The 27,491-nt window shown below is 39.1% G+C and overlaps 2 protein-coding genes across 2 annotated transcripts in view; both read left to right on the top strand.

The window, feature by feature from the left end:
- The first annotated feature begins 4,143 nt into the window (after window positions 1-4,143).
- Window positions 4,144-14,684, top strand: tmbim4 (transmembrane BAX inhibitor motif containing 4). Its single transcript, XM_061960680.2, has 7 exons — window positions 4,144-4,326; window positions 8,810-8,918; window positions 9,612-9,717; window positions 10,023-10,056; window positions 10,138-10,255; window positions 10,362-10,407; window positions 14,406-14,684. The coding sequence occupies exons 1-7, from the start codon at window positions 4,233-4,235 to the stop codon at window positions 14,610-14,612; spliced, it is 714 nt and encodes a 237-aa protein (XP_061816664.1). The 5' UTR covers window positions 4,144-4,232; the 3' UTR covers window positions 14,613-14,684.
- Window positions 14,685-15,931: 1,247 nt separating this feature from the next.
- lemd3 (LEM domain containing 3) overlaps window positions 15,932-27,491 on the top strand; it is a 33,419-nt gene continuing 21,859 nt past the window's right edge. The window contains exon 1 of the mRNA XM_061960673.2: window positions 15,932-17,817. Coding sequence (XP_061816657.1) covers window positions 16,623-17,817 — 1,195 coding nt within the window. The 5' untranslated portion in view covers window positions 15,932-16,622. The remainder of the gene's footprint in view (window positions 17,818-27,491) is intronic.

Below are 27,491 nucleotides of genomic sequence, written 5' to 3'. Positions count from 1 at the left end.
TCTGCGTCCCTTGAAAATGACGTCACGGTTGAAAGGCATCTATGGTCACGATGAACAGTTTATTTTTATATTTGCTTGTCACAAAAATAAAATATAATTTGTGATCACTCATTGTTATAATATATTTATATATTTTTAAATTCTACAGTGGTGTGTGGACATAGATTGTCTTAGTAAAAAAAAAAAATCATACAATATTGTAACTGTTTTCCTTAAGATATATCAGAACTAAATATGTAACCGAAAAATATAATACAAGGAATTTCAAAATAATAGTTGAGTGTTTTTATTTTTTTAAATTTTTATTTATAAATATTTATTCATAATTTTCAACATTTACAAACAAGCATATGAACAATAATAATTAAATCAAAATCAAAACATGTACATAAACAGTACAAAAACAGTACAATACAGCGCCAGAGGGTTGTAAACTCAATAAAGCAACTAAAGTAGAATGCTATATATATATATATATATATATATATATATATATATATATATATATATATATATATATTAATATGTAAAGCCATAGTCTCACACAAGTTCCGTAAATAGTCCAAATGTGGAGCACAGCATCATAGTTTTCACAGCTTTTTGGTTGTTAGAGGTAGAAAGCGTTTTAAAGTAAAGTTCTAAATCTTTTTTAAAGGCACAAAAACAGGTCGGGTGTTGATAAACGTAAATTTATGAATATAACACTTACTTTATAGTATAATGAGGTTGCAAAGGTACAATTCATTTTCAAATGTTTTCTCATACTGTGTAGTTGAGTGTTTTTTTTGTTTTGTTTTGTTTTTTATTTTCAAAACCTTTATTTAAAATATTCAACATTTACATACAAAAAAATAATAATAACAAAAACAAGTACAGAAACAGTACAACAACAGTACTAAACAGCGCCAGGGAGTTGTAAACTCAATAAAGCAACTAAACAAGAATGCAAAATATACTGTATATATGTGTAAATCCATAGGCTCACACAAATTCCGTAAAAAATCCGAATTTGGACCACAGCATCATCGTTTTCACAGCTTTTTGGTTGTTAGAGGTACAAAGCGTTTTAAAGTAAAGGTCTAAATCTTTTTTAAAGGCACAAAAAAACAGGTCGGGTATTGAGAAACTCACATTTACGAATATAAAACTTAGTCGATAGTATAATGAGGTTACAATGGTAAAATTCCTTTTCAAATGTTTTCTCATACTGTGTAAGTGTAGTTGAGTGTTTATTTATTTATTTATTTGATAAACCTTTAATTATAATATGCAACATTTACATACAATCAAAAAATAATAATAAACAAAATAAGTACAGAAACAGTACAAAAACAGTAGAAAAACAGTACAAAACAGCGCCATGGGATTGTAAACTCAATAAAGTAACTAAAATAGAATGCAAAATATATATATGTGACAAAATATAAAGCCATAGGCTCACACAAGTTCCGTAAATAACCCGAATTTGGAGCACAGCATCATCGTTTTCAAAGCTTTTTGGTTGTTAGAGGTAGAAAGTGTTTTAAAGTAAAGTTTTAAATCTTTTTTAAAGACACAAAAAACAGGTCGGGTATTGAGAAACTTACATTTATGAATATACAACTTAGTCAATAGTATAATGAGGTTTCAAAGGTAAAATTCCTTTTAATTTTTTTTCTCATGTTGTGTAGTTGAGTGTTTTTTTTTTTAATTTTATAAACCTTTATTTATAATAATAGTCCAGAGACTTGGTAGTGAGCAACAATGCACCGACCTTGGCAACAGGGCGCAAATGGAGACCAGCCACAGCAGTGGAAGAAGCAACAGCAGCCCTCAGACATGCTGACATTGTGGGCTATGTCCAGCAAGGAAGAGGCGGCTTTGGGCTAACAGCTATCCGCCCAGCTTGGAGTAAGGCCACAGCACCAGAACGGAGGAAGATGGTGGTGGACGAAGTATACCGCCAGGAGGAGGCTGCAAGATGGGTCAAGGCAGTGTCTCTGGGCAAACAGGGTCAGTGGACGAGATGGGACAGTGTGGAGAGGAGGAAGATCAGCTGGAAGGACATGTGGGCCATGGAAGCGAGGCAGTTGAGCTTTGTCATCAGAGCTACATACAACATCCTTCCAACACCAGTTAATCTTCACCAGTGGTTCCATGCCAGCCACCCTCAAGCACATTCTCACAGGGTGCAAAACCAGTCTCACCCAAGGACGTTACACGTGGCGTCACAAACAAGTCCTAAAGACCCTTGCGTCCACCCTGGAGGACAAACAAGTTACCATCAACTCCCTACCACCACCAGCAGCCAACCACCAGCAGGCCATTACCTTTGTCTGCGAAGGGGCTAAGGTAGTCAGGAGCGGCTCCATACCACCTGAGCGAGGCCAGCTATGCTTAGCCCGCAACTGGAGGATGCTGGTTGATCTTGGCCGGCAGCTTGCGTTTCCTCCGGAGATTGCTGTGACCACACTGAGACCGGATGTGGTGCTCTGGTCCCCTTCACAAAAAAAGGTTTTCATCATCGAACTCACAGTACCCTGGGAGGACTCAGTGGATAAGGCTTACGAGCGAAAACACCAACGCTATGCCGAGCTTGCAGCTGAAGCACAACATTGTGTCTGGAACACTGAGGTCCGTCCAGTGGAGGTGGGCTGCAGAGGCTTTGTGGCGAGATCTACCACCAAATTGCTTGTAGACCTGGGAGTCCGAGGCCAAAGCCTGCGTATAGCCATCAAAGCTGCATCGGAGGCAGCCGAAAGAGGCAGCCAGTGGCTGTTCATGAGGAGGAAAGACCCCTGCTGGGCCCCCAAGTAGCAAGCAAGGAGGTATGCGGTCAGCTTAGGCTTGGCTCAGGAAAAAGGACGCCCCTGCCATGCATAGTCCCATGAGAAGTCTGCTCCTCAACACCAAGCAACTCATGATTAATTGGGATTGACGCAAGCCCTGGGCCGATCACCCGGTGGCTGGCCACCCCTGGAGAGGGTGTCTAGTGATAAGGCCGAAACGCCCAGTGACCCAGGGGCACACTACTGATGATGCGTCCAAATTGCAAAGCACCCATCCACCATACCACACATCCATGTGTGCCCAGTTATGGGGAAATAACAACCCAAGACCTCAACGGTGGAACAGGCGGAGGATGATTGCTAACCCTATGGAGCGTCACAACGGCTGGGATTGCGGATGAAGGCTGCAGCAGAAAAGGGTCCCCAGTCGTCTTGGACTCCATGCCACTGGACCCTGACCCGGATTTGCCAAGGATCGTGTGGTGACTGTCTGTGCACCAGTCTCCCCACGGTAAACAAAGTCACGCACAGGCATCCTCCATAAAGGGATACCCCCCTACCAGGAGGATCGTCATACTCGCTTCGAGTGACCGCCGATGATGATGATGATGACCAAACACTCTCAGGTATGTGCCAGCACAAAGGAATTTACAACTTATCCTGTGTTTTGTAAACAGGTTGCAAAGGTAAAATTCCTTTTAAATTTTTTTCTCATAATGTGTAGTTGAGTGTTTTATTTTTATTTTTATTTTTTTATTATTTTATAAACCTTTATTTATAAACTGCAACATTTACAAACAATCGAGAAATAACAATAATCAAAATAAGTACAAACACAGTACAAAAACAGTACAAATCAGCGCCAGGGGGTTGTAAACTCAATAAAGTAACTAAAATAGAATGCAATATATATATATATATATATATATATATATATATATATATATATATATATATATATATATATATATATATATATATAAAACAAAGTGCAAAGCCATAGGCTCATACAAGTTCAGTAAATAAAATAAATTTGGAACACAGCATCATCCTTTTCACAGCTTTTTGGTTGTTAGAGGTAGAGAGTGTTTTAACGTATTGATTGATTGATTTAGACTTTTATTAGTAGATTGCACAGTACAGTACATATTCCGTACAATTGACCACTATGGTAACACCCGAATAAGTTTTTCAACTTGTTTAAGTCCACGTTAATCAATTCATGGTAGGGTTCTAATTCTTTTTTTAAAGGCACAAAAAACAGGTCGGGTATTGAGAAACTTACATTTATGAATATAAAACTGAGCCAATAGTATAATGAGGTTGCAAAGGTGTGTAGTTGAATGTTTTCAATAAAGTTAGCAGGTTGAATGACGTCATAACTACGCGCCCAGTGGCACCACCATCCGAGCTTCCGAGTCTCGACGCCTATCGCCTGTACACCAGACAGAGGACTTTTTTTTAATGATGAGCGGTGAAAAGTACCCAATGTCTTCAATAGAGGATGACTTCAACTATGGCACAAACGTCGCCACTGCTAGTGTCCAAATACGTATGGGTATGTACACAACTGGTATGGCGGAGAGACGGTGGAGCACCTGCTACTAGCCACTAGCTACTAGCTACTAGCTACTAGCTTGCGTGATGTTTTTGACATCATTATTATGTGCTGCTTGGGTATACTTTATTTACTCTGTATGAAAATGAGTGTATCATAATGTCGGTGTGATTCATAAACACCTTCAAATCCTATTTATGCCTGAACAATGGCTCTCTGATGTCAACAAGCTGTTGGCTTTTAAATCGCGCACTTCCGTATTTACACTACAGCCATTTTGAGTCCATAAATGAGGCAAAATACTGACGTGACACTTAAAGTAGTGTTGTAACGATACTGATATTTTGGTACCGGTACTAAAATTATTTCGGTACTTTTCTAGATGAAGGGGACCACAAAAAAATTGCATTATTGGCTTTATTTTAGCAAAAAATCTTATGGTACAATAAACATATGTTTATTATTGTAATTTAATCCTTAAATAAAATAGTGAACATACAAGACAACTTGTCTTTTAGTAGTAAGTAAACAAACAAAGGCTCCTAATTAGTCTGTTGACGTATGCAGTAACATATTGTGTCATTTATCATCAGGGGCGCCGCTAGAGATTTTGGGCCCCATGAAAATAATCTTTACAGGGCCCCCAACACAGTGTCATTATTTTTTTTGTATTATAATTTCATCATCATTAGGGGCCTCTCTGGGCCCCCCTCCATCATGGGCCCCTAGAATCCGTCTCCTTTACCCCCCCTTTTCGGCGCCTCTGTTTATCATTGTATTATTTTGTCAACGTTTTTAAGAACAAGTGGTAGAACATCAATTATTAATCTACTTGTTCATTTGCTGTTAATATCTGCTTACTTTCTCTTTTAACATGTTCGGTCTACACTTCTGTTAAAATGTAATAATCACTTATTCTTCTGTTGTTTGATACTTTACATTAGTTTTGGATGATACCACAAATTTAGGTATCAATCCGATACCAAGTAGTTACAGGATCATACATTGGTCATATTCAAAGTCCTCATGTGTCCAGGGACGCATTTACTGAGTTTATAAACATAATATAATATACGAAAGAAGAAGTTGTGATGCCAAAAAATATTTACATAATCATAGTAGTATCGACTAGATACGTGCCTGTACTTGGTATCATTACAGTGGATGTTAGGTGTAGATGCCAGTGAGCTACGGTGTGTAGTGAAGCATGTTTAGCTATTCCTCGTCCTGCAGGGATGATACTTGTAAGAAACATATTTTATTTGTTGCCATGGAGACCAGGATTAGTGATTTAGAAGTAGCTAAAACACTGCAGACGGTGGATGGACTTTAGCCACTAGCTAGCTAGCCATGTCTTAAAGCACCTCTTCCGGTGGGCGTTTCAGTGTTATAACGTCACCTGTATCGTTACTTTTTACACCAAAATGCGTCCGTTCTCCCTTTTCTGTCTACACACTGTCTGCTTGTAAGTACTCCGTGATTGTGTGCCGCCGAACATGCTCGTCTGCTCGTAAAACCAGCAATGTCACGACGTGACTTCGACGCGGGTGATGGGGGGTGGAGGATTTCTCCTTTTCAGAGATGGTATCGTACCGAAAGTTATTAATTAGTGTCGCGGTACTGTACTAATACCGGTATACCGAACAACCCTATCTTAAAGCTACCAAACTAGTGAGTGCGCAGTGCTGGACACATACTACCTTCAAAAGTTGCCAATTTGGCTAAATAACGTGACCTTTTTACTCTATTAAACTCTAGAAAGAGGTTCCGCAGCCTCCGTAGCAGCACCTCCAGGTTCTGTAACAGCTTCTTCCCTCAGTCCATAAGACTCTCGAACGCATCATAATAATCCCATCAATTCCCCCCAAAAACAGATTAATTCACTGGAATATAAAGACAATATAACATACTTCCATAAACGTGGATGCATATGCAAAAGTGCAATATATTTATCTGTACAGTAATCTATTTATTTATATCTGCACTACAATGAGTTAATGCACCTAAATTCCGTTCTTATCTGTAATGTACAGTTCAAATTTGAATGACCATAAAAGTAAGTCTAAGTCTATAGCCAAATTGGCAACTTTTGCGGGGTAGTAAATGTCACTCACTAAAGAGGAAATAATTATAACAAGCAGGTATTAACGCAATATTCATTCCCGGTAAGTGGTCAACGACACTACTGTAATGTATTTTGGACTAAGTACACAATGTATACCGTATCCATCCATCCATCCATTTTCTACCGCTTGTCCCGTTCGGGGTTGCGGGGGGTGCTGGAGACTATCTCAGCTGCATACTGGCGGAAGGCGGGGTACACCCTGGACAAGTCGCCACCTCATCACAGGGCCAACAGAGATAGACAGACAGCATTCACACTCACATTCACACACGAGGGACAATTTAGTGTTGCCAATCAACCTATCCCCAGGTGCATGTCTTTGGAGGTGGGAGGAAGCCGGAGTACCCAGAGGGAACCCACGCAGTCACGGGGAGAACATGCAAACTCCACACTCAACTAGGGCTGCAACTAACGATTAATTTGATAATAGATTAATCTGTCGATTATTACTTCGATTAGTAATCGGATAAAAGAGACAAACTGCATTTCTATCCTTTCCAGTATTTTATTGAAAAAAAACAGCATACTGGCACCACACTTATTTTGGTTATTGTTTCTCAGCTGTTTGTACATGTTGCAGTATATAAATAAAGGTTTATAAAAAAAAAAAAATAGCCTCTGCGCATGCGCATAGCATAGATCCAACAAATCGATGACTAAATTAATCGCCAACTATTTTTATAATCGATTTAATCGATTAGTTGTTGCAGCCCTACACTCAACACGTTTTATTTGCAACATGTTAACAATTCACAAGCACACATTTTTTGTTCAAGTTATTACAAACGGAGTAGGAAAGAGCAGAGCTTGTCTGGTCCTACCCATGTCCAATAAGAACTTTTTGATCGTGTGTATACTGTACATACTTATCGGGGACCTATGATCATTTGAATCTGCATTTTTTTTTTTTATAGTATCTGATAGATGCTAGCCTAGCTACAGTATGTATTTTCTATTAAATAATGGCCTCTTGGTGCAGCCACAATTATTGTGTGCAATGGACGTCCGTTAGCTCCAGGATGTTCAAAAATAAGGCCAATATGTGTTGATATTTTTTACGCCGTTGTTACGCCACAGCCAGGTAAATAATATGCATTTTGTTTTGTACACAGTATACTTATTGAAGTGTACTGATGGAAATAGGTATTTCATTTGAGACGCAGGTGTTAAAAATGAGCTAAACAAGATTGTACTCTCAACTTAGGGCTGGGCGATATGGACGAAAAGTATATCTCGATATATTTTTACTTAAACTCGATATTCGATATATATCTCGATATATTTTCCGGTGAAAGTATACATATAAAGATATTCTTTTTTTTTTGCGAGATTCACTGAAATTTAATTGAATGACAACTGTACTGTAAACAGTCAGTGGCACTTTTATTAACCCAGTTAGTCAAGATGAGTATTAACAGCACAGAAAATAAACTGTTTAAGTAGCACATAACATGAATAAAATAAAAAAAATATTATTTCTATGTAAAATAAATAACATAGCAGTGCAAATAATCCAACATTTTTCAAACTCAGATCAAAAATGCATTTGCAGGCAGGCACTTTTTAATTCCCAGTCGACGACGTAATGGACTGTGACACACGTACGGTTCTGGTCAGCGCCAAGTAAGTGACTTGACTTAATTGTGATCTTCCTCACTTCGGCATACATTTTTGGCAGCATTTCTCGTGCGAAATATGCCTGGCTTGGAAACTCGAGAGCAGTTATGATTTGGGCTTACATGGTAAACAACTCAAATGAATGTTTTATCCATACGCATACATTTTCCCAAATTTGGCCAAGTAGACGCATTGTGGGTTTCCTGGACGTTGTTCATCTACATCGCTAAAAAGAAAAATCTAAAGAAGAGAATTCCTCTGCCATCTTCCACTAGTTTTTTTAAATATATAAATTGCCTGCTTGAATATCCTCTCTTCTCTTCAATGACTCTTTCGTCATCATTTGGGATGTCTGTTGTGATTTCCTGTCCGGTTTCGATGACCCGCCCTATCTTGCCTCTGATTGGCCTGTCCCTAATGTTTTGCCGTAATCTCAACCAATCGTGACTCATCATAGTAAACAACCAACCAATAATGGATGTTCTTATACGTGCTTGCACGTCTTGGAAGGAGGAAGGGGAGGGGTTTAGTAGGAAGTGGGAGGGAGTGGGAAGCAGGGGAGAACAAGGTACACAACAAATAATCGGTGTTTGGTCATTTTAACGTGAAGTAAAGTCTATCGATATTAAGATATTTTCTTAATTCGTATCTTGTTTAAAAGTATATCGATACATCTTACAAACTCGATATATTGCCCAACCCTATCTCAGCTCATCTAATTTTGCTATCTTTCCTTTTTAGACTTTCTGCGGAAAGTGTACACTCTGCTGAGCTTGCAGATAATTCTGACGACGGCCACATCTGCCCTTTTTATGTTCTCTCAGACCATCAAAGAGTTTGTCCATGCCAGGTAATGAATGCCATGACAAAGTAGTTGTGATAATGATTACAATGGTACACCACTACACAATTACAGTAATAATTAGTAATTTGAATATATATTACGGCTGTCAAAAATAAAGTGTTAACTTACGTGAATAATCACACTATTTTTTTGACCGTACGTGCTCCTTTGGCTTAACCGCAGATGGTTTCCTGAAAGGCGGCGCAATTTGCTATATAGTCAGTGATCAGGTCAATACATACGTCAGTGCAGTGCAAAGATGAGCAAGGAGACTCCCAACTGTTGCGCTTGTTAGCAAATTTCACAAGAAAATATTCCCAGATGGGACTTTAGACAAAACTGTTTATCAGTTTTGAGCAAATAAATGACGTGCATTATGACAATAAAATTGCACTTGTGTCCAAAATATTGGGCTATTTTTACAGATGATTTAGATTATGCAAATTAGTGATAACATGTGATTAATCATGATTAATCTAAATTTAAGTGTGATTAATCAGATTAAAAATAATATTTTGACAACACACTTGCATTAGTAATAACATGTGATTAATCATGATTAATCTGAATTCAAAAGTGTGATTAATTGGAGTAAAAAAATAATCATTTGACAGCACTTATGCTACGTTGCATGTACCGTACATGTATGCCGCTTTGTGTCTATTTGGCTGTTGAGCTGACATTTGTCCTCTTTTTCAGCCCGGCTGTGGTTTTGGGTTCAGCTCTGGGCTCCCTGGTCCTGCTTCTGGCCTTGGCTGTGTACAGACATAAGCATCCAGTCAACCTTTACCTGCTGCTTATGTTTGTAAGAGAATAAGCAAGCATATTTCCCTCTTTAGACATGGGTGTCAAGTGGGAAAAACTTTTTTGGTTATGTGCACTTTGCGCGCCCTTGCTATAAAAAGCCTTGGAAATAAAATATTCAAAGTAACATTTTATCATTCTTAATTGTAATTAAAGTGTCAAAGTAATGCATTTTAAGGACGATTGACGTTGAATTCCAAATTGTACAACCTCAGACGTTAACTTTTGTGGAATTGTGTTTTAAGCTTTATGCACTTTTAAATAAGAATATCTCTTGACTTTGAAATAACTGTTAATTGTTTTCAGACTCTGCTGGAGGCAATCTCCGTAGCCACAGCTTGTAAGTTTTTAACTGAGTATTATTATTTCGGGAGCCTGTGATGTGGCGGCTGTGCTAATGACCGAGCTGTTGTCTGTACAGTGACTTTCTACGACTACTCCACTGTGCTCCAAGCTTTGTTTCTGACTTGTGCTGTGTTTGCCGGCCTGACCACCTACACTTTCCAGTCCAAGAGAGACTTCACTAAACTGGGAGCATTGTGAGTACAACATTGACTGGAAATTAAGTGTCTGTTTCCTACAACACTCCTGAACAAAAATCCATGATCACCAACATGTTTGCTTTGATTTGCTCTCTGCTTACAGTCTTTTCTCCTGCTTGTGGATCCTCATAATTGCAAGCGTCATGAGGGTGAGTTCATCCTGAGTCCTTGATGTCAGATTGTCAGATTGTCTTGTTTTATATGTAAGAATAATGTTACATATTGAGAATGTATCATAGGATAATGCAACACTCGGTTCACTGTGGAGAATATGTGGATTAGTCTGTTAGTACTATTCCTGGTTTAGAAAAGACAAGGTGCATGTATTTTTCTGTAGATTTCTGTGTACAATGGCCTTTTATACTTTACAATTTTTGTATTGAGAGTCAATTATCATAAAGTCCTTTTAAAGAAATACAGTTGAATACTATCTATTTGGGGATACTGAATTACCTTCCATTTGATTATACTTCAAACTTACATGGGAAGTAACTGTTATTATTTCGACATACAAGCAGTAGGACATTTGCCTCTTTTACATGGAGATCAAGCAACAATGCAGCATTAAATTCGTACAGAAAGAGCTGACATTTTCCCTGCCTTTGCCCTTACCTCTCCCACAAGGTGTGGCCATTTCTGTCCCGCAGCATGTGTTTTGTTGGCGCACATCATAACCAACAATCTCACAACCCTCATTAGAAAATGACCAGGGAGGATTAGAACTACGCAGAATACATCAACTAGAAAGTGGGAAAAGACCAATGTTGTGTTTCTGCATATGGGCAGATATTGATATTAACACAAATCATGGATAATATTATTATTTTGTAGTGTGGAATGTTGGAAAAAGTTTGATAAAGTTAAGTTACTTAAACAGAACAATGGTAGGTTTGAAAAACAATAACCTGTGTTTTATTAACTGTGTGGAAATGTACTGATGCTGTTTTTTATTAAGTTAAAGTGTGGTGATAATTGTTTTTTGTGGTCACAATTATTCAGTAAGCTAAACTCATGAAGCAATAAGCTGAATGATGCAGACACATTTGTTACTGAATACTTTCTAATACGCTTCTGCCATGGAGACTTTGTATGTGTTCGTAATATGCAACTATAATTATTTGATACTTATTTATATTTACAAATGTATTTGAGACCCCAGTATTACTCAATTAACACTTAGTACAAATGTCTAGCTTGTGTGCTAGCTCATAGGAGTTTATAGTCTACTATATTTTCTTTTTTTAAGTGACTTGACTAAAATACAAGACAAGAACAACCTTATGTGCTTATTGGAGGACATCTAGATTTTAACTGGCTGTCCAGCTTTGCACAAGTAAACACACTGCAGGACTGCTTGTATTGAAGTTTATATCAGAGAGTTTAGGTGCAAGCCGATATAATCCGATACTGTTTTTTTTGGTGATCGGATATCGGACTGATATCCCATATTAATACACAGTGGAATACACTGTCAAAATGTTTGCACAAGTTAGTCCCTTCTTTTTCACTGCGTATCTAAGATGGCAACTATTAAGGGTCAGCTTTGCAAGGCAGGGCAAGGTAACGTCATAGAAATGTGTAAGAGGAAAGATGATTGCAAAGCCAAATGTCCAGTCTGGGAATATTTAGGTTTGAAAGAGAAAAGCAGAGTGAGCCCATCAACATGGACAATCCAGAAATGTATTTTTCTTTGAAATTGGTGGCAACAAAAAAGACAAAAAAAACTAACCACTTGATGCAGTTTTCCCCAACTTAATAATCTTCACCTCAAAATGTTCAAAAAAATTTTAAGTACATTTTTTTCTTTTGTCGAGACTTAATAAGGTATTTGATTTATCTAATTCTTAAATGTGCCATATGCAGTAATGTGGTCAGAAATGGTACTGCAATCACGGTCAAAATTCTGTAGTCCCCTCCCACTCTCCCTGACTGAGGTTGCCAGATACGCAGCCGAATCCGAATTCTATTCCAAGGAACTTCAAATGACAATCGATGAGTCCTACGCTGTAAGTTTCTCTTGTTTATGCTTCTTGCAAGATGGTTTACTATGTAATTATGCTACATTTTACTAATGTTGATTAGCCAAATGTATTTGTAAAGTTACACAGCAATATTTTAGTCGGGAGTCGGGACAGATTGTTGGCATTACCCTGCTAAAAGGTCTAGTTTGACCGCAAGGACCACCATCGAAATAATTATATATAATAATACATAATATATTATATATCGCATAGGCCTACTTTTAAGGTAAGCCAAGGCCAACAGTAAAATTACCGCCACATTTGGTTCAGCATAACTTCATGTTGCATCCAACCTGACGCACTGCATTCTCTTCCATTTACGCACATCAAAAGAGCATTGTACACAAATACAAATAGACGGAGTAAATATTGAAAGGGTCAAATAAACAACATTTTTGTGTGTAATAATAGATGATGAAATTAACTGGAAATCTCATATAAAAAATATGCAATATAAGGTGGGAGGAAATAATTTAATAATAAACAAAGCAAAATATGTTTTGGAAGAAAAATCACTCCATATTCTCTACTGATCCCTAGTGTTACCATATCTGAGTTATTGTGCAGAAATATGGGGAATTTACTAGAAATGTGCGCTTCATTCATTAACTGTTACAAAAAGATCAGTTAGACTGATACATAATGATGGATATAGAGAACATAAAAACACTTCATTTATTTAATCAAAAATATTGAAATTCAACGAGTTGGTAAAATTGCAAACAGCTAGAATTATGTACAAAGCAGACTATAACATGCTACCCAAGAATGTACAACAATTCTTCTCAACTAAAGAGGAGAAATATAACCTTAGAAGGAAAACTAGCTTAAAACATTTGTATGCACGTACAACATTTAAGACCTTTAGCATATTAATATGTTGAATTGAACTATGGAATGGATTAAGCAAATAAGTTCAACAATGTACTAATATCATCCAGTTTAAGAGGTTCTTCAAATTAATAGTGCTTACAAAGTACAAGGAAGAAGAATTATGAGAAATACCTTCAACCTTATTGAAAGCGAGATATTCTTCATCTCAGTATGTTTATCATGACTGACTTAATTATATATTGCAAGAACTGCTGTATTAATCATTCACTGATGTAAATGTGTGTTACAAAAAGAAGACAGTAAATGAACATATGTATTTGTAAACGCTCTGAAGTGGTAAAGGGGTAGGATTAAATAAGCTTTGCTTCTTCCTTCTCCTTTTCGGACATGATGTAAAGAGAAATGATATGAAATTATGTGTATATACTTTAGATTTACAAAGGTCTGACATGTTTAGTAACTTTACCAGTGGCAGTAGCTCGACAAAGAGGGCGGTGCGTAACTGGCAACCTGGATGTGACGCACTCACTGACTTTTTAATTGGTCAAAAGGTGGAGGTCGTGGCATGGAACTGAAAACAACAAGATTTCTGGGCTGTAAATCTAATTTTGAAATGAGCATATCCCGGCTGAACTACGGTTATCAGTTATAAAGGTATTTAAAAAGAACATGATTTAATAATGCCTTTTGACATATCAGGGCCATTTACTGATGACTTGACATGAAATTATTACATATGGCACCTTTAACATTCCAAATACAACTGTAAAACACTAAGCATGAGAAAGGGTATTTTCAAACACAAAATAGGATTTATCATGTAAAAAACGAAAATTTGAAATGACTTCAGGGGACAATTTTAATTGCAGTGGAAAAACTTAGTCTAACAGTTTCATTTTTACAAGTGCAGTCCTGTCTCAAATCTTATGTTGTTGCACACTTACTGGAAATGACGATCACATTCATTTCTAGCTGCTTCTTCTGCCCATGGTCCCTACTTTTCACTGCGATGGGCTCTTCAGCCGCCGTTATTTCCAGTTAACCCCTCCACTTCCGCTACATAACATTAATGGCGGCTATTGAGGGTGGTAAGTGTCCATTGCAGCACCCTGGCAATTTTGTCAGTTTTGATGCAACAACTAAGCCAGGACAGCATATGGATCTTCCCTGTAAAGATAGACGCTCAGTTTTGGTCCCCTCTTGGTGTGGTCCAGTCGGTGAAAATCTCATCTGCTCACCCCCTGTATCACACTTACCACATTTCAGCTTGCTGATGTGCTTCTCTTTGGCAGGTCTTTTTCAACAGTGATAGCACAGAGCTGCTGTTCGCCGGGACAGGGGCTTTAGTCTTCTGTGGCTTCATTATCTATGACACCCACATGCTGATGAAGCAGCTGTCCCCCGAGGAGCACATTTTGGCATCCATCAACCTCTACCTGGACATCGTCAACCTCTTCCTTCACATTTTACGTATCCTCGACTCGATGAAGAAGCACTAAAAAGAAGCTGCTCTGCTGGCCGCACTCAATCATGCTATCACTAATTGAATTAATGCTGTGTCTGGAATTGAATTGAGACACCTGTCTTTACTGAGAGCTCCATATCTGCACTTTATTCGATATCAACCTACATTACACTTGTAAATATTGAAATGTGATGCAACGCTCATTTACAAAACCAACCAAAACCACAATGAAATAAGATCCTAATGTGTTATCTTAAAATATTAACCCTTTAAAAGTGCAAAAGATCAAAATAATCTTGAATTGTACAGTTATTTGTGTGATACCATTACATGTCCGATATGCAGTCTTGTATAAAGTATCCAAAACCGTTAACTTGTTAAATGTGGCGCCGCATACAAATAACCAATTATACAAATTACACAATTTATTCTTTGGATTGATTGCCGTGCGGCATTGCAGCAATTGGCTACCGAAAAGTAACGACTAATTTATTTAAAATGTATGGATTTAAAATATCCATTTTATTTGACAACTATAGTAAGGGACAACTCGGCGCCAACAGAACCCAAACAAAAAAGAAAAAACCGACTGCAAGTGCATATTTTGTTTATTACTGAATGTTTAAACATGTCTGAAGATTTACACAAGATGGATATTTTTAAGGTGTTTATTCAAGTGTTCTTATTCCAATGAGGCTATGTGTATTTCAACATCATTATCGAGAAATTCCCTGAGGATCTTTTTGCTGGAAAAGGCCACAACACATCACAGCATAACATAGCAACCCCTGGAAAAGTGTGCCCACACCGGTCTACAATGAAACATACTGCAGCAGTCATTGCAATTTCCAGACACCAAGCAAGTGATGCATCGCCCAAAGTTGATCATTTGAGGTCAGTTTGGCGTGACGTCATCACTATGCTGCTGAAAGCCACTAGGGGGCATATTTGCATACATTTGGCGGCTCTAGTATGTTATTTCTTTTCTCAGTTTTATGACATTTCTACTTTAATGATAATTGGTTATCTGTACATAAACGTGCAACACCCAATATTTAATATTTGTCCAGATTTCCAATGTTCGCTATATGCTTATTCCTATTGGGCTTCACTACTTGATTATACTTACCATGCTTTGCTATTGTAAATTGCTGATTTCCTACAATGGGATTAATAAAATATCTTAAGTGACGTTATGAATATATAATAATCATGCATTACCACAGCCCAAGGCCAGGATAAAAGTGGTGGTATTGCATGTTACAGTACTTTGCAAGTATCCTGGAGTAAGATACTGCATACACCTGTTAAATCACAGTAAAATGCACACTTTTAATGACATATCTTAATTCTTAACACCATTGTTAATCATATCTGAATGACACAACGCCTACACCACTACATAACAAATACTGATCTTTGACTTATTCAAGACTAATCACTGACAATTTGTTTTATAACTTTAAAATATCTGCAGGAAACGTTTTCAAAGTCAACAGTTTTGCATCCGCGGCTAAAGCATTTTCTACTCATTGTCAATGAACGTACTTCCGACAACTGTAGGTCACATGCTTGAGGCAGCCAATCAGTTTCACCGTCTTATTTCCATCTGCAGCGAATCAGCGTCACTCTTTGTTCATTGCGTGTGATTAGCGGTCTGGCAACAGGCTTTAAATTGACATACTGCTGTCTGTCGGTCGGAAATAGAACAGCACAGTTGCGTACAAATAAAAGTAAATACATTGTCCATAAAGACAAATATTTTAATATCTGAAATAAGTTAAATCAAGATATCAAATATTTTTCTGAATGCAGAGATACGCGCTTGATAAATATATTTTTTGTGTTTTATTTGTTTATTATATTTTCCGAATCCTGATGATGAAAGGAATGTAGAAGTGAAAAAGCATTTTTCTTTTACGCTTCTATTTATATACTTTCAAAGATTGCGTGTTTTGAATAAAGCCTATACTTTAGACGGCATCCTGTCCCTTTGCTGACGTCACTTCCGTCACAAAGTCCTTTGCGAGAGAGTTTGACCAAGATGGCGTCAACGCAGCTAACCGACGAGGATCTTTACTCCGAATTAAAGCGTTTCGGTTTCACTCCCGGGCCAGTGACCGAAAGCACTCGGCCGGTGTACTTGAAGAAACTGAAGAAGCTTCGGGAGGAACGGCAGCAGCAGCAGCGAGGGGTTCGAGCCGCCAAAGCCCGCAGCGGCGGTGGAGCCATCAACAGCAACACGGCGGGATTTGGGCCAGCCAGTCGTGACGTCACGCACCTGAGCTCGAGCAGGCGACCCGGCCGGAAGTCTACCGTTCTCGGCTTCAGCTCGGACGAGTCTGACACTGAAACTCCACTGAAAAGAAGCGACGGGGGGGCGAAACAACAAGCGAAATATCCCGCTGGAACCCCGGGTGTTAAAAGTCGACATGGTGCCGGGAGTACGCTGAACAATTTTCCAGACGGGGTCTCTGCGAGTTGGGGACTTGGTGTTAGACCTTGCCCCGAAGCGGATGGTCGGGATTGTGGCGACTCCGAGGACGAATTTGACGGTGGGGATGAGAAGTCCTGCCACTCTTTAAATGGCAGCAGGGCGTCAAACTTTAACGCCAGCAAGCTAGCCGGGAATTATTCCGACTCGGAAGAGGAGGGGGGTTGGGGCCTTGGGGGAGACCGACAGCGGGGTAGTCTGGATCCCAGACAGGGCCACGCGAAGGCGGGCTTCTCACCCCACGTCGTCCCCCACGGGTCTAACACGACCGGGGGTGTAAACATGGTGGGGAAACGTCACGGGGAGAATGAAGGAGACGGCGTAAAGAGAAATGACTCAAGGAGGAAAACTATCTACGTGTCCCTCGCCGAGAACCACATGGGAACTGCAGGCAAAAACCACCACGCCGACAAGGAGGATATTAACTCCAGTCGGTTCAGCACTGGGTTGAGACCGCGCTTTTCCACCTACAGCAGTCTGGCTCCGACCTACAGGGCCAACCACTCCAACCACAACTCCCCCAACCACTCATACAGCTCCCCGCTGCTCAAGGAGAAGCCGCCCGCTCCACCGGAGGATGACATTTTCCAGCAGTTCAAAAGGGAAGAGGTGGCGACCGCAAGCAGCTTCAGCGCCCACTACCTCTCCATGTTCCTGTTGACAGCAGCCTGCCTCTTTTTTCTACTCCTGGGCCTCATGTATCTCCGAATGAGAGGCAACGGGTCAACGGAAGTAGACGTAGTTGGTGAGTATCCCGACGTTCAGATGGGATCCATACCATTAATCAACCTGGAACTTTGAAGTACCAGTAGAGTGGAAAAACAAGTTGCCTCTATATTGAAGCTATTTCATATATATCTGATTTATAACACCGAAAGACTTACAAAGTTTGCAATAGTGTTGTCCCGATACCAATATTTTTGGTATCGGGACAACACTATCGCAAAATTGCAATATTGGCTTTATTTTAACAAAAAATCTTACGCTACTTGTGTTTCTTATTGCAAGTTTGTCCTTAAATAAAATAGTGTACATACAAGACAACTTGTCTTTTAGTAGTAAGTAAGCAAATAAAGGCTCCTAATTAGTCTGCTGACATGCAGTAATATATTGTCATTTTCCATTGTATTATTTTGTCAACATTTTTAAGGACAGGTGGTAGAAAAGGACTTATTAATCTACTTGTTCATTTACTGTTAATATCTGCTTACTTTCTCTTTTAACATGTTCTATTTACAATTCTGTTAATGTAATAGTAACTTATTCTTCTGTTGTTTGGATGCTTGACATTCATTTTGGATGAAACCACAAATTTGGGTATCAATCTTAAATTAAGTAGTTACAGGATCATACATTGGTCATATTCAAAGTCCTCATGTGTCCAGGTACATATTTCCTGAGTTTATAAACATAATATCAATTTTTAAAAAACGAAATAAGTTGTCCATCCATCCATCCATCCATTTTCTACCGCTTATTCCCTTCGGTCTCGCGGGGGGCGCTGGAGCCTATCTCAGCTACAATCGGGCGGAAGGCGGGGTACACCCTGGACAAGGCGCCACCTAATCACAGGGCCAACACAGATAGACAGACAACATTCACACTCACATTCACACACTAGGGCCAATTTAGTGTTGCCAATCAACCTATCCCCAGGTGCATGTCTTTGGAGGTGGGAGGAAGCCGGAGTACCCGGAGGGAACCCACGCAGTCACGGGGAGAACATGCAAACTCCACACAGAAAGATCCCGAGCCTGGGATTGAACCCCAGACTACTCAGCACCTTCGTATTGTGAGGCAGATGCACTACCACCGTGCTGATGGATGGATGGATGGATGGATGGATGAAAGAAAGAAAGAAAGAAGTTGTGATGCCAAAAAATATCGACGTAATCATAGTAATATCGACTAGATACGCTCCTGTACTTGGTATCATTTAGGGCTGCAACAACTAATCGATTAAATCGAATAAAATCGATTATAAAAATAGTTGGCGATTAATTTAGTCATCGATTCGTTGAATCTATGCTATGCGCAGAGGCAATTTATTTATTTTTTATAATTATTATTTTTTTAATAAACTTTTATTTATAAACTGCAACATGTACAAACAGCTGAGAAACAATAATCAAAATAAGTATGGTGCCAGTATGCTGTTTTCCCCCCCAATAAAATACTGGAAAGGATAGAAATGTAGTTTGTCTCTTTTATCCGATTATTAATCGATTCTTTGAAGTAATAATCGACAGATTAATCGATTATCAAATTAATCGTTAGTTGCAGCCCTAGTATCATTACAGTGGATGTTAGGTGTAGATCCACAAATGGCGTTTGTTTACATTGTGATGCTGGTGAGCTATGGTGTGTAGTGAAGCATGTTTAGCTATTCCTCGTCCTGCAGGGATGATCCTTGTAAGAAACTTACTTCATTTGTTGCCATGGAGACCAAGATTAGTCATTTAGAAGTAGCTAAAACACTACAGACTGCAGCTAGACTTTAGCCGCTAGCTAGCTAGTCATGTCTTAAAGGACTTCTTCCGGTGGGCGTTTCAGTGTTATAACTTCACCTTTATCCTTAGTTTTTAAGTCAAAATGCGTCCGTTCTCCCTTTTCTGTCTACACACGTTGTCTGTTTGTAAGTACTCCGTGATTGTGTGCTACCTACCGAACATGCTCGTCTGCTCGTAAACCAGCAATGACACGACGACGGGGGTGCTGGAGGCTGGTGGACCGGTACTTTTCAGAGACGGTATAGTACCGAATATGATTCATTAGTATCACGGTACTATACTAATACTGGTATACCGATCTCACAGAGATTCCTGGGCCATTTTGAGAGATAATGAGAAAGTCAGTGACGTAAAGGTGGGAACCAAGGATACCTTCCCCATCAACAACAATGCTAATCATGTAGACTTTGTGAGAGCCAACAACGAACACTTTGGGGAAAATTATGATCAGAAGAACCTCATATTTTTTTAGCCTGAATATAAAAATAATACAAGTTTTAGAAGCTGTGTGTTAAACAAACAAAACACCAAAGCATTGCGTAGCACTATTGTTCAGTGCTAAACAAGAAATACAAACTACGAACACAATAATACGATCGTTTGCTATACAATGTTGACTCTCACTGCAATGACGACTCATAGGATGTTCATATATTCCTACGAACATAATAGAATGGTCGCTTACTATACAATGTCGACTCTTAAAGCGATGACGACTGATAGGGTGTTCATATCTTCCCAATTCGGTGAAGAATGAATCCTAATCTGCACGAAGTTGTTGCCTGCATGCATCAGAGACTGTCTTCGGTTGTCGTATCTTTGATTTATGGCGAAATCCTTCTATTCTGCAGATGAGGCATAATTTATAATCTAGAATAATATAGACGAGCCAAGATGCGATGCAGCAGCAGGATATCGGCCGGTTCAATGCTGCAGCATAAGCTAGTTGCCTATGTTATTAATGCACCGCTAAAAATAGTTGGTCTGCCTTAGCGCTTATAATAACAATACAGCAAATATTTGGTTAATATTCACATTACGATATCTACAGTATTGTTGGCAGGTTTGTTATGTTTATTTAGCTGGCTTTGTGGGCAGAATAGATCACCCCTGTTGACTCAATTGTTAGCAGACTTTTTATTTATTTATTTATGACTTAAAATGCATTTTTAAAAAATTGTTTTTTTGTCTCATATAATGATTGTAAATGATAGAAGACATCACACCGCTGTCTAATTTTTGCATATTTCCAGTATGATCTGCTGATATAGTCAGAGTGCAGAAGCGTTCCCATCGTGACGTCATCCCACCCTGAACCTTAGGAAATTGCCGAAGACATTCAGAGCGAAATATTCAAAATTGCTGTTTGAAGTTGTGGCGTTTTGGTATGTTTAAATGGTATTTTCACATAGTTTGTGGATTGGAAATACAACCGGATATTATTTAAGGATACAATGAAACACAATTAAGCATATAACGTGAACTAATTTTTCCACTCTACTGGTATTTTAACTCTAGTACAGGGAACACAATGGAAGGCGATACTGAAGATTTTTGGTATCGGTTCAATACGGAGTACCGTATTTTCCGCACCATAAGGCGCCCTGGGTTATAAGCCGCGCCTTCAATGAACGGCATATTTCAAAACTTTGTCCACCTATAAGCCCGTGTTGTAAGCCGCATCTAACTGCGCTAAAGGAATGTCAAAAAAACAGTCAGATAGGTCAGTCAAACTTTAATAATATATTAAAAACCAGCGTGATGTGGGCGCGCATGGAGTCGTATATCAACATGGACGGAGCTGCGTGAAAAAAGCCACCCGGCCTCTTCGCGTAAACTTACCTTAACCACTCGCTCATCTTTTCTTCATCCATCCATCCCTTCGAGTTAGCTTTTATGATGACGCCGGCTGGAAAGGTCTCTTTTGGCAAGGTCTTCCTTTTGAATATCACCATGGGTGGAAGTTTCTGGCCATTAGCATGGCAAGCTAGAACCACAGTGAAGGATGACTTCTCATTCCCTGTGGTGCGAATATTCACTGTACGTGCTCCCGTTGTATCCACAGTGCGGTTCACAGGAATATCAAAAGTCAGTGGAACCTCGTCCATGTTGATAATGTTCTCTGGCCGGATCTTTTTTTCAGCTATCTTGTTTTTACAATATGCACGGAAAGTAGCCAGCTTTTCTTGAAAGTCTTTATGCAGTTGCTGTGAAATAGTAGTCCGTGTGCGGATGGAGAGATTGCGTCTTTTCATGAACCGGAAACCTGTCGCTTAGTAGGAGCCATTTTGTGGTCTTTACAGATGTAAACACACAAAGGAAATGAAACGTAATATCCGCGCGCTTGTTCTTCTTCTACGCGGGCGGGTGGTTGCTTACAGTAGAAGAAGAAGCGCTTCCTGTTCTATGGGGGCGGGTGCTTACCTTGGCGGTTGCTTGCGTAGAAGAAGAAGCACTTCCTCTTCTACGGGGAAAAAAGATGGCGGCTGTTTACCGTAGTTGCGAGACCGAAACTTTATGAAAATGAATCTTAATATGAATCCATATATAAAGCGCACCGGGTTATAAGCCGCACTGTCAGCTTTTGAGTAAATTTGTGGTTTTTAGGTGCGGCTAATAGTGCGGAAAATACGGTATATCCAGGGCAAATATTGCCAATATCGATACATTGTACTTGACATTTTCAAGATCCTTAAATGATTTGGCCTCTAATTGATCGTGATAATAATCAAAACAGGGGAAAACAATTTTTGAATTTTTTTATCCAGAAATGTATTTGTAAAACATATAACAAATATGAATGTAACCACTTACAATAGTGTAGCAGTATCAAAAAACTAATGCAAATTTACATTTTATAACATACATAATAATAAAATCAGAAGAGCCCAACTCTTCATGGGGGTCAGTTCCAAGACCCCTGTAATTGACAAAAACCGACAATAATGGACACATCCATAAAAGTCTTTATAAAATAACTATCACAGTATCAAAAAGTAATTCACATTTACCTTTTAAAACATACATAATAGTACATCCCCACTATTCGTGGAGGTCAGTTCCAAGACCCCTGCGAAAAACGACAATAATGGACACATCAATAAAGTCCCAAAAATGACATTTTTTTATTGGTCTTTTTAGCCCTTTAATCGACTTGCGATATACGAAGCGTACAATATAGTCAGTATAGTATACAATATTGTGCTTTGCGATGTACGAATATGCAATAGTCACATCGCGAAGTCCCTGAGATAGTTTTTTTGTTTTTTGTCAGCTTTGTAAGTGTGTCGTTATTTTAAAAATGATGTACCGTATTTTTCGGATTATAAATCGCTCCGGAGTATACGTCGCACCGGCCGAAAATGCACAATAAAGACGGAAAAAAACATATATACGTCGCACTGGAGTGTAAGTCGCATTTTTGGGGGAAATTTATTTGATAAAATCCAACACCAAGAATAGACATTTGAAAGGCAATTTAAAATAAATAAAGAATAGTGAACAACAGGCTGAATAAGTGTACGCCATATGACGCACAAATAACCAACTGAGAACGTGCCGGGTATGTTAACGTAACATATTATGGTAAGAGTCATTCAAATAACTATAACATATAGAACATGCTATACGTTTACCAAACAATCTGTCACTCCTGATTGCTAAAGCCGATGAAATCTTCTTCCTCGTTGTCGCTCCTGGTGTGCGCCACTCCCTTTCTTTCTGCTGCTCGACCGCCATTTTCTGCTGCATATTTCACTACGTCCGGCTTGTAATCTGCAGTATATGATTTCCTTTTCGGTGCCATTTTAGTTCAGCCCTTCTCAGTTTTTATAAGTTACTGCCAATGTTGATGTGATCCATTTTAATAGCTCCGGCAGAAGCGTATAGCATATAGCAGTTGGCATTCCATGACCCACAATGCACTTCTGCCATGACCCTCCCCCACCAAATTATTATTGGTTGGCGTGTGAGTGACGATTGCTGACGTGTGTGACGAGTGCGGACATTTTCTTCGTCGCTCACGCGAATGAGATACGGTAAATAATAATATTTGATATTTTACGGTAATGTGTTAATAATTTCACACATAAGTCACTCCGGGGTATACGTCGCACCCACGGCCAAACTATGGAAAAAAACGTCGACTTATAGTCCGAAAAATACGGTACACATCATTGTATGACTAATATCTCATTCATATTTGTCGCTGCAACCTGGTGCAGGTGTACTACTGTCTCACCAATTTCTGGTATCTGCATGTCGTCCTTCAAATTCAAGACTTCAATCAACTGGGGCTGCAACAATTCACTGATTAATTAAAAGAAGGTTACATTTGTACTTTGATGCTTGAATGTTTTGTTTAATATGTAAAATAAGCGGGCATTGTTTCTGCAAGACTACTCCAATAGAGTTCACAAGAGAGCAGTGCACCTATTGGTCGCATTGCCGGTGATGTGACAGGACCAGTGGCGTGCTGAGAGTGGTTTAAAGAAACACAACAGTGCAATGGTGGAACGACTGCAAAGAGTCTAAAGAAGACGAGATTTTTTTTAAAGACATGTTTGTCTCATTGTCTTGTCAGAGCATCTTTATACTGAAAAGTCTTACGCGAGTACTGATTTGATGCCAGTGTTTAACCTCAGTATCATTATGATCAATGTTTGGATCAATCTGCTCACCCCTTGTAAAATTCCAGGTTTTTAGGATGTACAAAATGATACAACACAAAATTACCTAAAAATATATCATAAATAAATAGGCTGGTATTTTGTAAAATACAATTAAAAATGTTTTTGTTAGGTAATTGAGAGCATTTGTGCTCTCAATCAATTGACACAATCAATTGATTCTATACAGGGATGCAATGCAGTGTTTCCCCGAGAAAATGTGTCAGTTAAGGTGGTGACTCTCCAGGGGGAGGGGACCGGGGAAGGGGATGGGTGGGTGTAAGGATCGGTGTAACTCGGCCTGTGGCCATCACGTGTCCACCTCGTCGCTGCCACCACAGCCTGGGGGGCATTAGACTACAGACTGCGGTGAAGTCAGCCGGCTTCGTTGTGTGAGGAAGACTACAGCTTTTGGTTGTTTTCCGCTCCATTTGCGGAATGGCGATATACGATATATATCTCGATATTTTTTCCGTTAAGTAAAAACAAAACAGTCCTAGTTACCTGAGATACTAAAATAATGACTTACAAAGTCAAATTAATGACTTACAGTAAGTAAGCGTTTGCAATAAGCGTTTGAAAAAAGTGTTAAAAGTGGGGCCACATGCTGACATGCTCAACTCATCATGCTTAATTTATTACAGCATTTGGAAGCCTGTAGTTGATTTGTATTATGTAAATGTTATATTTGTATCAACATGTGATAGCAGGGACTCTGCCATTCAAAACTAGGCTGCTACATTACTAATGATCAATGTAACTATAGCTGAAAAATTAGTACAGTAGCAATAGGAGAGACTATTCATCCCTGAACACCATGGAGTTAATGTAGGCTTTATGGTGCAGTTACATTATTATATCAAATATCAGAGACAGAAACTCTTCATTTAACATAATGTCCTTTTTTGCTGCTTCAACACAGCTCAATCAACATAGAAAAAATGTAAAGTGAAATAACTTAGTTGTTAACTGTAGGTCAATAATGCTTGTCTTTCTCTCAGACAGACAGGGCTTTGCTGTCCGTAACACACACACGCACACACACATGTACGCACGCGCACACACCGCACAGTGAGCTAACATTACGCTAAAAGCTAATTAGCCTTCACCTCAAGGACTGCGAGCGAGCTGAGCTGCCGCTTATGTTTCTAGAACGTCAACGGGCTCATAGTGATGTTACTAGTAGTTGACTGGGATGTGTTTATTATAATTTGGGGAGAGTCCGCTGCATTATGCTCCCCTGCTAAACACCTTTCTGCTCACTCCACCGTCTCTCCTCTCTGCCTGTGCCGTGAGCACTGACCACATGCGCTCTGAATACGCACTGCTGATCGGCTGTTACATGCGCTCTGAATGCGCACTGCTGTTTGGCTGTTACCGCTCTGCGTGTAACCAATCAGATGGTTCTGTGGGTAGGACAATGCTGGGTGCTGCAGAGACATACTGACAGAGGAAGAGGCAGAACTAAGCGAAGCAGCTTGTTAAGACTTTAGTTTAGGCGGTGGCTCTTTGTTGTTAAGGCGGCCAGCAATGCTTAACTGGAGCAATTTTTTATTATATTTTTTAAGCACTTGCCATTTAAAGTTTTTGGGGCTTCTCAATGGCATTTTTTCAGTGTTATTTGATTTTATATGGAAGCCAACTTTTTTTTATATAAATCAGTCAAAAATACTTAAAATGATCGATTAAGTCAAAACATGAACCAGTCGCTCACTCAACAGTATATCATGTATAAATATAATAAAATACTAACAAAAAGAAAAGTAAATTAATCAGTGGGATCTATCGCTCCTCCGTCAGCTGGTGATGCTCTCCAATAGTTTGTATTTCAAACTTAAATCAATATTATTTATTCAAATTCTATTTCTATTCATTTATTACCCTTTTATTTCATAATGCTGCAGTGAAAAACGCCATGGAATGCAACATGAAATAAATCAGTTTTCAGGGTTTCCCACAGGTTGCCAATACACTTGTGGAGATGGGGGCGTGCCTAGGATTGTGGTCAATATAATATCATCATATAATTTGTCTAACAGTCGATGATGCATATATTTTCTTTAAAAAAGGCAAAAAAAATGTACATGAATTTATAAACAAATCTGTGTTAAGTATTGAGATTTTTTTTTTTGTCGCTTGCTCTATTGTTATAATTATTGTACAATGTAACAGGCCGTATACGAGTGGCGGCTGCTGGTATTTCAAGTAGGGCAAGCTCATTTTCAGCCACATTCTAAACACGAGTACTGTCTCCAATTACAGATTAAAGATATCAAGATGCTAAATTTGACAAAGAAAACATCTCTTAAACATCTCTTAAAAGATAGTAAAATTCTCCATATCAATTGAATGACAATTTAAAAATGCTATAGCAGTGGTTTATATTTTAAGACTGCTGATTCAATCATTTTGCTTTCAACCAACAAGGGATTTAGCCTCAGACAGATCCTCCAATCACTATGCGGACGCTTGGCATCCAGGCCAGCCAAGGCCTCACCTACTTCTCATTCATTTTTAGAGACGCTTGGCGTATGTGGGCGGGGCAAAGCTAAGCATTTATCCAATGACTCTCTAGTTTTGCTGCAGTGGAACAACCCATACTATTCTTCGAATTAATGAGAAGAATGTCGCGTCAGCTGTGATGAAAGTAGCTGATTCTGAACAAAAAAAAAGCATGTAGAATGCATCCTTGCGCATATAGTTAAAGAGCTGTAAATACAAAAGTACATATTTGACCACTTTTTGGGAGAAATTTTAGGGTAAGCTGTCTTGTAGTCTTAGAGCAATTGCCACTGCCGTATACCCACATATCCCCAGCAGGTCTCCAAGGTAAACGGCCTCTGGCATGTTAGAACAAGGTGGGTAAGGGAAGTCAGCAAGTCAGATCCATAACTTCGGGACGAGGATTTGCTCTAATGGCTGGGTCGGACTGGCTGGAATGCATAGCGCGGCTGTGCACGTGCCATTGTTGGAGGAGCAGCCGCCGCCCCACCCTGAGTCAAGGTTTGGGCAAAGTGGCCGTGCAGGCGGCGCCTTGGTTTTACCACCAAGTCTCCGTACAACCGCGTGCCTCTTGCTTACGGTTGATCAAAGTTTTTCGGGGGCAGAATTTTTAGTGCATCACTAGTCAAAAGTGGGTAAATAATTAGGTATATACATTAGGGGTGTGGGAAAAAATCGATTCGAATTCGAATCGCGATTCTCACGTTCTGCGATTCAGAATCGATTCTCATTTTTAAAAA

The sequence above is a fragment of the Nerophis lumbriciformis genome, linkage group LG05 (genome assembly GCF_033978685.3).
Source record: "Nerophis lumbriciformis linkage group LG05, RoL_Nlum_v2.1, whole genome shotgun sequence".
Lineage (NCBI taxonomy): Eukaryota > Metazoa > Chordata > Actinopteri > Syngnathiformes > Syngnathidae > Nerophis > Nerophis lumbriciformis.
This window is presented reverse-complemented; position numbering and strand designations above follow the sequence as displayed.